General features: G+C 41.0%; 1 protein-coding gene across 1 annotated transcript in view; it reads right to left on the reverse strand.

The window, feature by feature from the left end:
• rasgrf1 (Ras protein specific guanine nucleotide releasing factor 1) overlaps positions 1-12,149 on the reverse strand; it is a 706,856-nt gene that overhangs the window by 193,215 nt on the left and 501,492 nt on the right. Inside the window, exon 14 of the mRNA XM_060924009.1 lies at positions 942-1,190. Coding sequence (XP_060779992.1) covers positions 942-1,190 — 249 coding nt within the window. The remainder of the gene's footprint in view (positions 1-941; positions 1,191-12,149) is intronic.

Consider the following 12,149-nt stretch of genomic DNA (forward strand, 5'->3'; position numbering starts at 1 on the left):
GTACACATAATGCTCTATGATTGACTGGAATGCTCTATGATTGACTGGAATCTTATTTCTCCTATCTTGTGCCCAGTATTACTGGGATTGACTCCACCACATTGGCTGGGATTAGCTACACCACAACCCTGACTAGGATAAAGTGTTTACTGAAGATGAACAAATGAATGTCCCCATCACCCTCAAAGCACATAATAGACAATTAAAAATAAATGATTGTCTCACTCACAATGAGTAAAGTAACAACACACTTCATGTGTGTCTTCATATTCCTTAACATAAGATGCAGAAAATTCCCCTATATGCCACCAACCACCATAATCTAGGGCCATTTGAGACACACACACACACACACACACACTGCTCTGCATAAAAATTAAATTCCATTCAATTCAACTGAATTTTACTTGTATAGTGCTTTTAACAGTATACATTGTCGCAAAACGGATTTACAGAAATCTAAATATTCTGGATATAAATTTTAAACATATGAATGTATAAATTTTTCCCAAGTCAACTTTATTCAAGATTTACATTTAAGGGTACTTTAGAGGTGGTGGGAGGAAACTGGACAATCCACAAGAATCTGCCTAGACAGTAACCTAAGCTTATGATTGAACCTGAGACCTGGGCAACATTATCTGCTGTGCCAATGTGCCACCCTCTCACACACACATCACAGGGTATTAGACTTTGTGATTGGTGACCTCTCTCTTCTTATGCCTCTTCTTTCATTGTCACTCTTCCCATCATGTCACAATGCATAGTATTACACTTTCAGGAGGACATTTTGTGATCACTTATCAAACTGTTACACTCCAGCTTCTATTATGCAAATTGCTACATGATGACAACACTCTCCAGCTTCCATTAATTATCAGCACTATTAGTATTTTATGGGTGCCATATTATATTAATAGCAAACCACATGCAAGACCCACCGAGCTGGGATGGCACTGATGGGCCTCTTGTAGATGGCAATGAGCTTGTCGAGTACAATATCTGCAGTGGTAAAGACGCGGTATGAGTGCAAAAAGGTGTTGAGAAAGTCAATAGACAGGAAGCGCAGGTCAGTCAGACGCTCCAATAATCGCTCCACGCTGGCATAGCGGATCTGCAACACTTTGCACGAGTTCATCATCTTACTGAAGCGGATGTCCACATCATCGCAGTAAAGACTGGCATCAGATCTAAACCCAGAATACACACATATGAAAAGTATTATTATTATTATTATTATTATTATTAATGTAGAATTGTGTGTGTGTGTGTGTGTGTGCTACATTGTGATTTATTATTTCTCACAACCGTAAAGCCAGAAGTACAAATATCAATCATAAATGTGTGGTGGCCTAAGAAAATCCTTCATATAGTGAAATTTTGACATTGTCTATATTATATACTGTTCTGAAAACTACAGGCTTTCCTGAACTTGAATTTGTTTCTGACTATGTTTTTCTCTTGCATCTTAAACACAAGCAAAGCATTTTAAAGTCCAGTAACCCCAAAAATTGAAAGGGACACAGTAACGATAAGCAAGCAATCTGTGCTAGTACTCTGTTAACATCTTTGGGCACTTGTAATAAATTTTATCGACAATGTAATAAATACTACGAAAAGCTATTAGTGGACTGTTTCTTTTACAATATATTACTATATAAACACCTAAGCTGACAACAGATGGTTTGCACCATTCACTGACTATGAGACACACTTCAGCAAGCCCAACTCCAAATTTTCTCTCTTTCTTTTTTGGGTGGCTGGGCCATGCCCACCCCCCAAAAAAAATAAAGAGAGAAAATTTGTTATCACAAGGACATATCCATCCATTCATCCATCATACCGCTTATCTGTCAGGGCAATGGGGGAAGCTGGAGCCAATCCCAGCTGAATTTGGATGAAAGGCAGGGTACACCCTGGTAAGGTCACCAATCCATCACAGGCCAAACACAGAGACAAACAACCATTTACATCAGTGGGCAATTTAGAATAGCCATTTGGCCTAATCTGCATCTCCTTGGACTGTGGGAAGAAACCGGAGCACTCAGAGCAAACCAACACAGGCACAAGGAGAACATGTAGGATCCACATAAAATAACTCCAGTCAGCCATAAGGTTAGAATCAGTGTTGTAGTTGAGTCATTAAACCTCGAGTCGGAATCCAGTCTTAAGTCCCCAGTCTTCAAATCCGAGTCAAGTCCGAGTCATTAAAGAAAATTTTAAGTCGAGTCCGAGTCGAGTCCACTATTGATCCGAGTTGAGTCTGAGAAAAAGACTCCAGCTGCACCATTTGACAGTGGCTGTTGCTGCCTTTATGTAAAATCGTCTCTGCTGTGTTAGACTAACATTACTGCTTGACTGCCCCATTTTAGTTAATAGGCTACAGATAAAAAGCTTGTTCATTGCTTAGCAAGGCTCGCTATCAATAGGACCAATAACATGAGAGGGTTAAAGGAACAGTCCACCGTACTTCCATAATGAAATATGTTCTTCTCTGAATTGAGACGAGCTGATCCGTACCTCTCCGAGCTTTGTGCGACCTCCCAGTCAGTCAGACGCGCTGTTACTCCTGTTAGCAATGTAGCTAGGCTCAGCATGGCCAATGGTATTTTTTGGGTCTGTAGTTAGATGCGACCAAACTCTTCCACGTTTTTCCTGTTTACATAGGTTTATATGACCAGTGACATGAAACAAAGTTCAGTTACACAAATTGAAACGTGGCGATTTTCTATGCTATGGAAAGTCCGCACTATAATGACAGGCGTACTAACACCTTCTGCGCGCTTCGACAGCGCATTGATACCTTGAAGGTATCAATGCACTGTCGAAGTGCGCAGAAGGTGTTAGTACGCCTGTCATTATAGTGCGGACTTTCCATAGCATAGAAAATCGCCACGTTTCAATTTGTGTAACTGAACTTTGTTTCATGTCACTGGTCATATAAACCTATGTAAACAGGAAAAACGTGGAAGAGTTTGGTCGCATCTAACTACAGACCCAAAAAATACCATTGGCCATGCTGAGCCTAGCTACATTGCTAACAGGAGTAACAGCGCGTCTGACTGACTGGGAGGTCGCACAAAGCTCGGAGAGGTACGGATCAGCTCGTCTCAATTCAGAGAAGAACATATTTCATTATGGAAGTACGGTGGACTGTTCCTTTAACACTAGCTAGTTCATCGGTCAGCAAGCAAGCCCTGCTATCAACAGAGCAATGAACATAGTATGTAACTTACTTCTCTGGGTGTAGTCTTGCCAAATGACAACTGAAGTTTGAGGTTGTCCCCGTCATCTCAACAATAGTTCTTCTACATATGGAACATATAGCAGTGCCTTTTTCCCTCACTGCACGAGAAGTCTGCATAAGCAAAGTGGACAATCCTAGGGGCATTCTCTCCAGGCATTTTAATGCCATTAATGTTAGTTTGTTCCCAAACACGATGTATGAACAGATGAATGTGCATTCTCTTGCACAAAATTAGTAGAAAAATTAATGTAGATATAAATATCTTATACCAAATTATGGCATGTTACAAAAATAAAGAAAAAATCTGAATGTTCGTCTCCAATTTATGAGTCCGAATGCAGTTAATGTACGAGTCTGAGTCATCAGCGCTCAAGTCCAAATCAAGTCACAAGTCCTTAAAATTCAGGCATGAGTCAGACTCGAGTCCAAGTCCTGGACTCCAGTACTACAAGCCTGGTTCAAACCCAGAACCTTCTTGCTGTGAGGTGACAGTGCTAAGCACTGCACCACCATGCCACCTACTCACAAGGAGACAGACAGAAAGAGAGAGATAGATAGACAGATGATGATTGATTTTTAAAATTAATTATTTAATTAGTTTATTAATTATACTTAAACATTTCCTTGCTGGGGATAACTTTTTAAAACAAGCTGGCTTGGGGTTTGTCTGTTCAAATCATAGGCAACACAGACAGACGAATCACCACAACAATGGATATATACAGTGGTGCTTGAAAGTTTGTGAACCCTTTAGAATTTTCTATATTTCTGCATAAATATGACCTAAAATATCATCAGATTTTCACACAAGTCCTACAAGTAGATAAAGAGAACCCGGTTAAGCAAATGAGACAAAAATATTATAATTGGTCATTTATTTATTGAGGAAAATAATCAAATATTACATATCTGTGAGTGGCAAAAGTATGTGAACCTCTAGGATTAGCAGTTAATTTGAAGGTGAAATTAGAGTCAGGTGTATTAAATCAATGGGATAACAATCAGGTGTGAGTGGGCACCCTGTTTTGTTTAAAGAACAGGGATCTATCAAAGTCTGATCTTCACAACACGTTTGTGGAAGTGTATCATGGCACAAACAAAGGAGATTTCTGAGGACCTCAGAAAAAGTGTTGTGCATGCTCATCAGGCTGGAAAAGGTTACAAACCATCTCTAAAGAGCTTGGACTCCACCAATCCACAGTCAGACAGATTGTGTACAAATGGAGGAAATTCAAGACCATTGTTACCCTCCCAAGGAGTGGTCGACCAACAAAAATCACTCCAAGAGCAAGGCGAATAATAGTTGGCGAGGTCACAAAGGACCCCAGGGTAACTTCTAAGCAACTGAAGGCCTCTCTCATATTGGCTAATTTTCATGAGTCCACCATCAGGAGAACACTGAACAACAATGGTGTGCATGGCAGGGTTGCAAGGAGAAAGCCACTGCTCTCCAAAAAGAACATTGCTGCTCATCTGCAGTTTGCTAAAGATCACATGAACAAGCCAGAAGGCTATTGGAAAAATGTTTTGTGGACTGATGAGACCAAAATAGAACTTTTTGGTTTAAATGAGAAGCATTATGTTTGGAGAAAGGAAAACACTGCATTCCAGCATAAGAACCTTATCCCATCTGTGAAACATGGTGGTGGTAGTATCATGGTTTGGGCCTGTTTTGCTGCATCTGGGCCAGGCTGGCTTGCCATCATTGATGGATCAATGAATTCTGAATTACAGTGGGTACGGAAAGTATTCAGACCCCTTTAAATTTTTCACTCTTTGTTTCATTGCAGCCATTTGCTAAAATAAAAAAAAGTTCATTTTATTTCTCATTAATTTACACTCAGCACCCCATCTTGACAGAAAAAAACAGAAATGTAGAAATTTTTGCAAATTTATTAAAAAAGAAAAACTGAAATATCACATGGCCATAAGTATTCAGACCCTTTGCTGTGACACTCATATTTAACTCACATGCTGTCCATTTCTTCTGATCCTCCTTGAGATGGTTCTACTCCTTCATTGGAGTCCAGCTGTGTTTAATGAAACTGATTGGACTTGATTAGGAAAGGCACACACCTGTCTATATAAGACCTTACAGCTCACAGTGCATGTCAAAGCAAATGAGAATCATGAGGTCGAAGGAACTGCCCAAGGAGCTCAGAGACAGAATTGTGGCAAGACACAGATCTGGCCAAGGTTACAAAAGAATTTCTGCAACACTCAAGGTTCCTAAGAGCAGTGGCCTCCATAATCCTTAAATGGAAGAAGTTTGACTGGACTATCACGTGATGCTGTTGGAGTGAGCGGTCGCCCTCAATCGACCTCCCGTTTATCAGTCGACTATTAAGATTTTTTGACGTATCAAACCATTTCTTTTGAAGACATTTCTAAACCAAAGCATGTCCGGACCAGACACTTCGACTTCTCAACACAAAACAACAAGGAGCCGTCGTGTTGAACATAAAACTACGACGGCTAACTCAGGTATGGGTGAAGACGACCATGAGGACGCCATGGCTAACGCTATTGCCCAAAATGTGACTGCGAAGATTAGCGCCCTTATGGACATTAAATTCACTGAACTCCATGCTACTCTGAATACCCTGACAAGCCGAATAGATGACAACAGTAAGAGACTGAGTGAGGCTGAGAACCGTGTCTCAGACAATGAAGATAGGACGAACTCGCTAGAGACCAAGATTTCCCTGCTAGAGAAAAAGGTGGAGGAACTGACTGCCCGTGCTGATGACAGTGAAAATAGAAATCGCAGGGAAAATATTCGATTAATTGGGCTGAAGGAGGGCTCAGAAGGAAAACAAGCTGTTGCATTTTTTGAAAGCTGGCTCCCTGATATACTGGGAATTCAGACCAAACGCGGCATTATTAAAATCGATAGGGCGCACAGAGCTCTTATGGAACGCAAGCCAAATTACAACAGGCCAGTAATCATCAAACTCCACAACGCCAGCGACAAGCGCAGAATCCTCACAGCCGCGAGAGAAAAGGGCGAGGTCATCTACGAGGGCAAGAAGATCCTAATTCGGCAAGATTTTTCCCAGTCGGTAAGGGAAGCAGGACGCGAGTTCAACAACATCTGTGAGGGGCTGCTGGAGAAGAAGATACGATTTCGGATGCTCTACCCTGCCACGCTCACCATCACAGTGCGTGGGAAAGAACACAAATTTGACACACCCACGAAGGCTGAAAAGTTTATAAGCAGGTGTGACTTCATGGTGGATCCATCTGAAGAAACTGCCTGATGTCTGTGTTGATGAGGTATACGTGTTACTGTCTTCTTTCAAGGACATACTACTGTCAAAGGTGATATTTGAATGTCTACAATCGTTTAAGCTTCATTGTCTACTTCACTGACTGCGCGCGCACGCACATACACGCGCGTACACACACACATAGTTTGCTGAGAAATGGTTTGTTTTTGTGAATTTAAATGACTGTTTGAACGGGAGGGATGTGAATGGGTTCTTTTTTTTTTTTTTCTTTCTGCTCATGGGTGGACGGTACAGTTGGGATATGCTCCCTGATGTTGGTCACGTCTTACTTTGGATTGGGGGCTCACCGTTTTGCCTCACTTGTCCCATTTTCTCTGAAGTGCTTTTTTGTTATGGGTGGGGTTTGTTCTTCAGGGCATGGCTCAGCGTTTGGGGCTGGTGCCATTATGACAGCTTGAACTACTGTGTTTTTTCTTTTAGGTGCATTACCTTTTCTCCTCTGTTTTACGTTATTTGTCTTAGTGTGATAACATTGTTTCACAGCAATTATCTACCATTATACAGAGCCATTGATCATCTTTCATGTGATATTTCAGCGTTTTCATGTGATATTTAGTTATGAGTGATGTTAAAATAATTACACTCAATGTCAAAGGTATAAATAATGTTGTTAAGCGTCAGAAGTTACTTTCCTTTTTTAAAAAAGAAAAATGCCAATTAGCCTTTATCCAGGAAACCCATCTTTCAGATTTAGAGCATTTAAAATTACGAAGGAGCTGGGTAGGTCAGGTATTTTATTCCTCATACAATTCCAAAAGTAGGGGGGTTGCAGTTCTAATTCACCGCTCTTTACCCTTCACTTTAGTTAAAAGCATATCTGACAAAGAAGGACGGTATGTGCTTGTGTCTGGCTACCTTTATGGTGAACTTGTTGTTATAGGATGTGTTTATGCTCCTAATAACTACGAAGCCACCTTTCTCCCACAACTTCTTGCGGATCTGGCGTCATTCTCCTCCCCATGTATGCTCATTGGTGGTGACTTAAATTGTGTGCTCAACTCAGAGATGGACACATCTTCATCTCGCCTTACCTCTATTTCAAAAACTAATGGCCTGCGAGAGTTTCTAAAAGATTTAGATTTATATGATGTTTGGAGGGTTCTTCATCCACTTGATAGGGATTACACATTTTTCTCATTTCCTCATCAGGTTCATTCCAGAATTGATTATTTCTTTTCCTCTAGAGAACTTCTGGGCAGAACAACGGATTGCAAGATTATTAGCCAGTCTTTATCAGACCACTCACCTGTAGTTATAGTTATTTTGCCACCTTATAGAGACCCTGCGTGTTTCCATTGGCGACTATCCCCAGTACTACTTAACAGTAAGCACTTTGTTGATTTCATTACTGCACAATGCCAGTTCTTTTTTGCTGAAAATAAATCCCCTGATGTCAGCCCCTCAACTTTATGGGAAGCTGCAAAAGCTACCATACGCGGAGCCATTATGTCTTATAGCGCTGCACAGAAAAAAGGGGCTTTAAAGCGGCAATTAGAACTAGAAGAGGCTGTCAGAGATATTGAAACTCAATTCAAGCGCTCACCGACTAACTACCTATCTAAAAAATTAGAAGCAGCTCGCTCTTCACTTAATCAACTGTTAACTCAAAAGGCTGAAACCCAAGTGTTTTTTGCTAGACATAGACTGTTTGAATCTGGGAACAAGCCAGGTCGCTTACTTGCCCGTTTGGCTCGTGGAAGGGTGGAATCTAACATTATTTCCTCTCTCCTTGACAAACATGGAAATAGGCATTTTAAGTCAACTGAAGTGAACAAACTAATGAAAACATTTTATGAGGAGCTTTATAGCTCAGATGGCACTACCTCATTAGAAAACAGGAGGAAATTTTTGGATAAGATTACTTTCCCATCTCTATCAGAGGATCAAAGAAATCAGTTATGTAGGCCTATTATGGAGGAGGAGGTATCAGACACTATCAAAACACTCCAAAGTGGAAAGTCACCTGGCCCGGATGGCTTTGGTCCAGATTTCTATAAGACATTTAGGAAAGTATTAGTAGGCCCTCTTACAGACATGTATGTTGACAGTTTTGAGAGGGGTTGTTTTCCTCCTACTCTAAATCTTGCACATATATCTGTCCTTCTTAAAAAGGACAAACCCCCTGATGCATGTGGTTCGTACAGACCCATTAGCCTTATATCAGTAGACAGCAAACTACTTTCTAAACTCTTGGCAAAACGCCTTGAGAACCTGCTTCCACTTCTTATAAATCCAGACCAAACAGGCTTTATACATGGACGTTACTCTTCTAGTAATGTTAGAAAACTTTTAAATATTATTCATTTCTCATTTCAGAATAAACAGAAAACATTAGCTATATCACTAGATGCCGACAAGGCGTATGACAGAGTAGAATGGCCTTATTTGTTTGACATTATGGAGAGATTTGGTCTGGGTGGGAATTTTTTAAAATGGATCCAAGTTATATATCAAGCACCTAGATCTGTCGTCATAACTAATGGTCGCCGCTCTGATCCTTTTCCAGTGGCTAGGGGTGTGCGACAAGGATGTCCTCTTAGTTCTCTTCTTTTTGCCTTAGCCCTGGAACCGCTAGCAGAGGTGATACGTTTGCATACTGAAATAAAAGGAGTGTATTTGGGAGACAAGGAATACAAAATTGCCCTATATGCAGATGACATTCTTTTGTTTGTTTCATCCCCAAAAATATCTGTTCCTGCAATTATGGATACTTTTAATGAGTTTAGTTTGGTTTCAGGTTATAAAATTAACTTCAATAAGTCCATAGCAATGCCACTTGGCTGCTTAGGTAAATTTGATGTCCCAAACAATTTTCCCTTTACATGGTCAAGCTCTGGGTTTACATATCTAGGAGTTAGAGTCTCACCGACTCTGTTAGATCTCTGGAAGCTTAATTTTTCACCGATACTTGCGGCAGTTAAGAAAGACCTTGAACGTTGGCATAATCTTCCCATATCATTGTTTGGCCGAATTAGTCTCATAAAAATGAATGTACTTCCCCGCCTACTCTATCCTTTGCAGATGCTCCCTCTATACTTAACAAAGAGAAGCAATAGAGATTTAGAGAAGGCGGTGTCTAAGTTTATCTGGCAAGGGAAAAAACCCAGGTTACGGCTTACAGTACTTCAACAACCTACAGACATGGGTGGGCGTGCCTTGCCTAACTTGATCTTTTATAACTGGGCTTGCCATGCCCGACACCTCTGGTCATGGTTACATGCCTTTATAGATGGTGAGTCTTGTATTGATTCCTGGGCCTGCGAACCATTCACTCCTTGGAGTCTTGTCATGTGCAAGGCAAGTAATATTAATCTTGATGTCAAGAACAATCCTTTAATTTATAATAGTATCAGAGTTTGGCGTGATATTGCGAAATATTGTGGGATACATGGGAATTCCTTATTGGCACCTATCACTCAGAACCCTGATTTCCCTCCAGGTAATATCTCATCTGTCTTCACTACTTGGCGTGATAAGCGAATCATTCTCCTTGGCCAGTTGTTCAAGGACAATACACTTATGTCCTTTCAGGAATTGCAGGAGACATTTGATATTCCCAGGTCCAATTTCTTTGGCTACTTACAAATAAGACATTTTATTTTTTCTTTGTCATACTCTCCGCCTCCGACCCCTCTCTCTCATACTCCAGAAACTTTCTTTCTTAACCGAAAAAAAATCAAACAGTTTATTTCAGGCTTTTATTCGCTACTCTTTTCATGTGGCACATATGAACTACACAATATTTCCAGAAAATGGGAGGGAGACCTAGGATCTGAATTTATTGAGGATGATTGGTTGGAGGCCATTAGTGTCATCAGGTCAACATCCACTTGTAATAGGCTAAGGGAAACTCAGTATAAAATATTGCATAGATTACACATCACTCCGGTCATATTACATAAAATGGATCGCTCAATTTCTCCTCTTTGCACTAAGTGCAACTCTGAAAGAGGGACCTATTTCCATTATTTTGGGGATTGTAAATTCATAGCAAGATTCTGGACTCTGGTGGCCAAAATAATTAGTGAAGTCATTGAGGTTGAAGTGAAAAAAGACCCAAGTGTCTTTCTGGTTGGGTTACCGTCTAAGGTGCTACAACTCCCAGCACCAAGATACATTTTACTTGAGAAGCTGCTCCTCTCTGCGCGAAAATGCATATTACTGAACTGGATTAAAGAGCGCCCGCCAACCATTACACAGTGGTATAAGGAGATTTTCTGTACACTGCCACATGAAAGATTGATGGCTCTGGCCAAGGGGAAAGAAGATATGTTTCACAAAATTTGGTCCCCCTTCATAAATTATCTTCCAGAAGATTTGAGTTCTCTTCTCCTGAGAGGGGAGCTGAGTGAGTTTTGGTCACAGACCAGGCCTAGATCTCCCTCATAATCCCAAATGACGCGAAATGTTTATTTTTATTTTAGTGATAATTTAGAGCTGTTATTTTCTTGCTGTGAACATATTGTGGGTTTTTTTTTTTGTAATTCTGTTATTGTTTTATTATTATTTGAATTTATTTTAAATTATGTATTGAATGACATGTCATTTTGTATTAGTATTGGTTATTCAGTTATGTTACTTGTATTTTCTGTTTGCACCCTGATAGCTGTCTTATGGGCGGGGTGGGTGGGTAGGGGTTGTTCTGTATGTTGTCTGTATATTTTGTGAAAAAACAATAAAAAGTATGAAAAAAAAAAATGGAAGAAGTTTGGGAGGACCAGAACTCTTCCTAGACCTGGCCGTCCAGCCAAACTGAGCAATCGGGGGAGAAGAGCCTTGGTGAGAGAGGTAAAGAAGAACCCAAAGATCACTGTGGCTGAGCTCCAGAGATGCAGTAGGGAGATAGGAGAAAGTTCCACAAAGTCAACTTTCACTGCAGCCCTCCACCAGTCGGGGCTTTATGGCAGAGTGGCCTGACGGAAGCCTCTCCTCAGTGCAAGACATATGAAAGCCTGCATTGAGTTTGCCAAAAAACACTTGAAGGACTCCCAGACTATGAGAAATAAGATTCTCTGGTCTGATGAGACGAAGATTTAACTTTTTGGCGTTAATTCTAAGCGGTATGTGTGGAGAAAACCAGGCACGGCTCATCACCTGCCCAATACAATCCCAGCAGTGAAACATGGTGGTGGCAGCATCATGCTATCGGGGTGTTTTTCAGCTGCATGGACAAGACGACTGGTTGCAATTGAAGGAAAGATGAATGCGGCCAAGTACAGAGATATCCTGGAAGAAAACCTCTTCCAGACTGCTCAGGACCTCAGACTGGGCCGAATGTTCACCTTCCAACAAGACAATGACCCTAAGCACACAGCTAAAATAACAAAGGAGTGGCTTCGGAACAACTCTGTGACCATTCTTGACTGGTCCAGCCAGAGCCCTGACCTTAACCCAACTGAGCATCTCTGGAGAGACCTGAAAACGGCTGTCCACCAAAGTTCACCATCCAACCTGACGGACCTGGAGAGGATCTGCAAGGAAGAATGGCAGAGGATCCACAAATCCAGATGTGAAAAACTTGTTGCATCATTCCCAAGAAGACTCATGGCTGTACTAGCTCAAAAGGGTGCTTCTACTCAATACTGAGCAAAGGGTCTGAATACTTATGACCA

The sequence above is a fragment of the Neoarius graeffei genome, chromosome 6, assembly GCF_027579695.1.
Source record: "Neoarius graeffei isolate fNeoGra1 chromosome 6, fNeoGra1.pri, whole genome shotgun sequence".
Classification (NCBI taxonomy): Eukaryota; Metazoa; Chordata; class Actinopteri; order Siluriformes; family Ariidae; genus Neoarius; species Neoarius graeffei.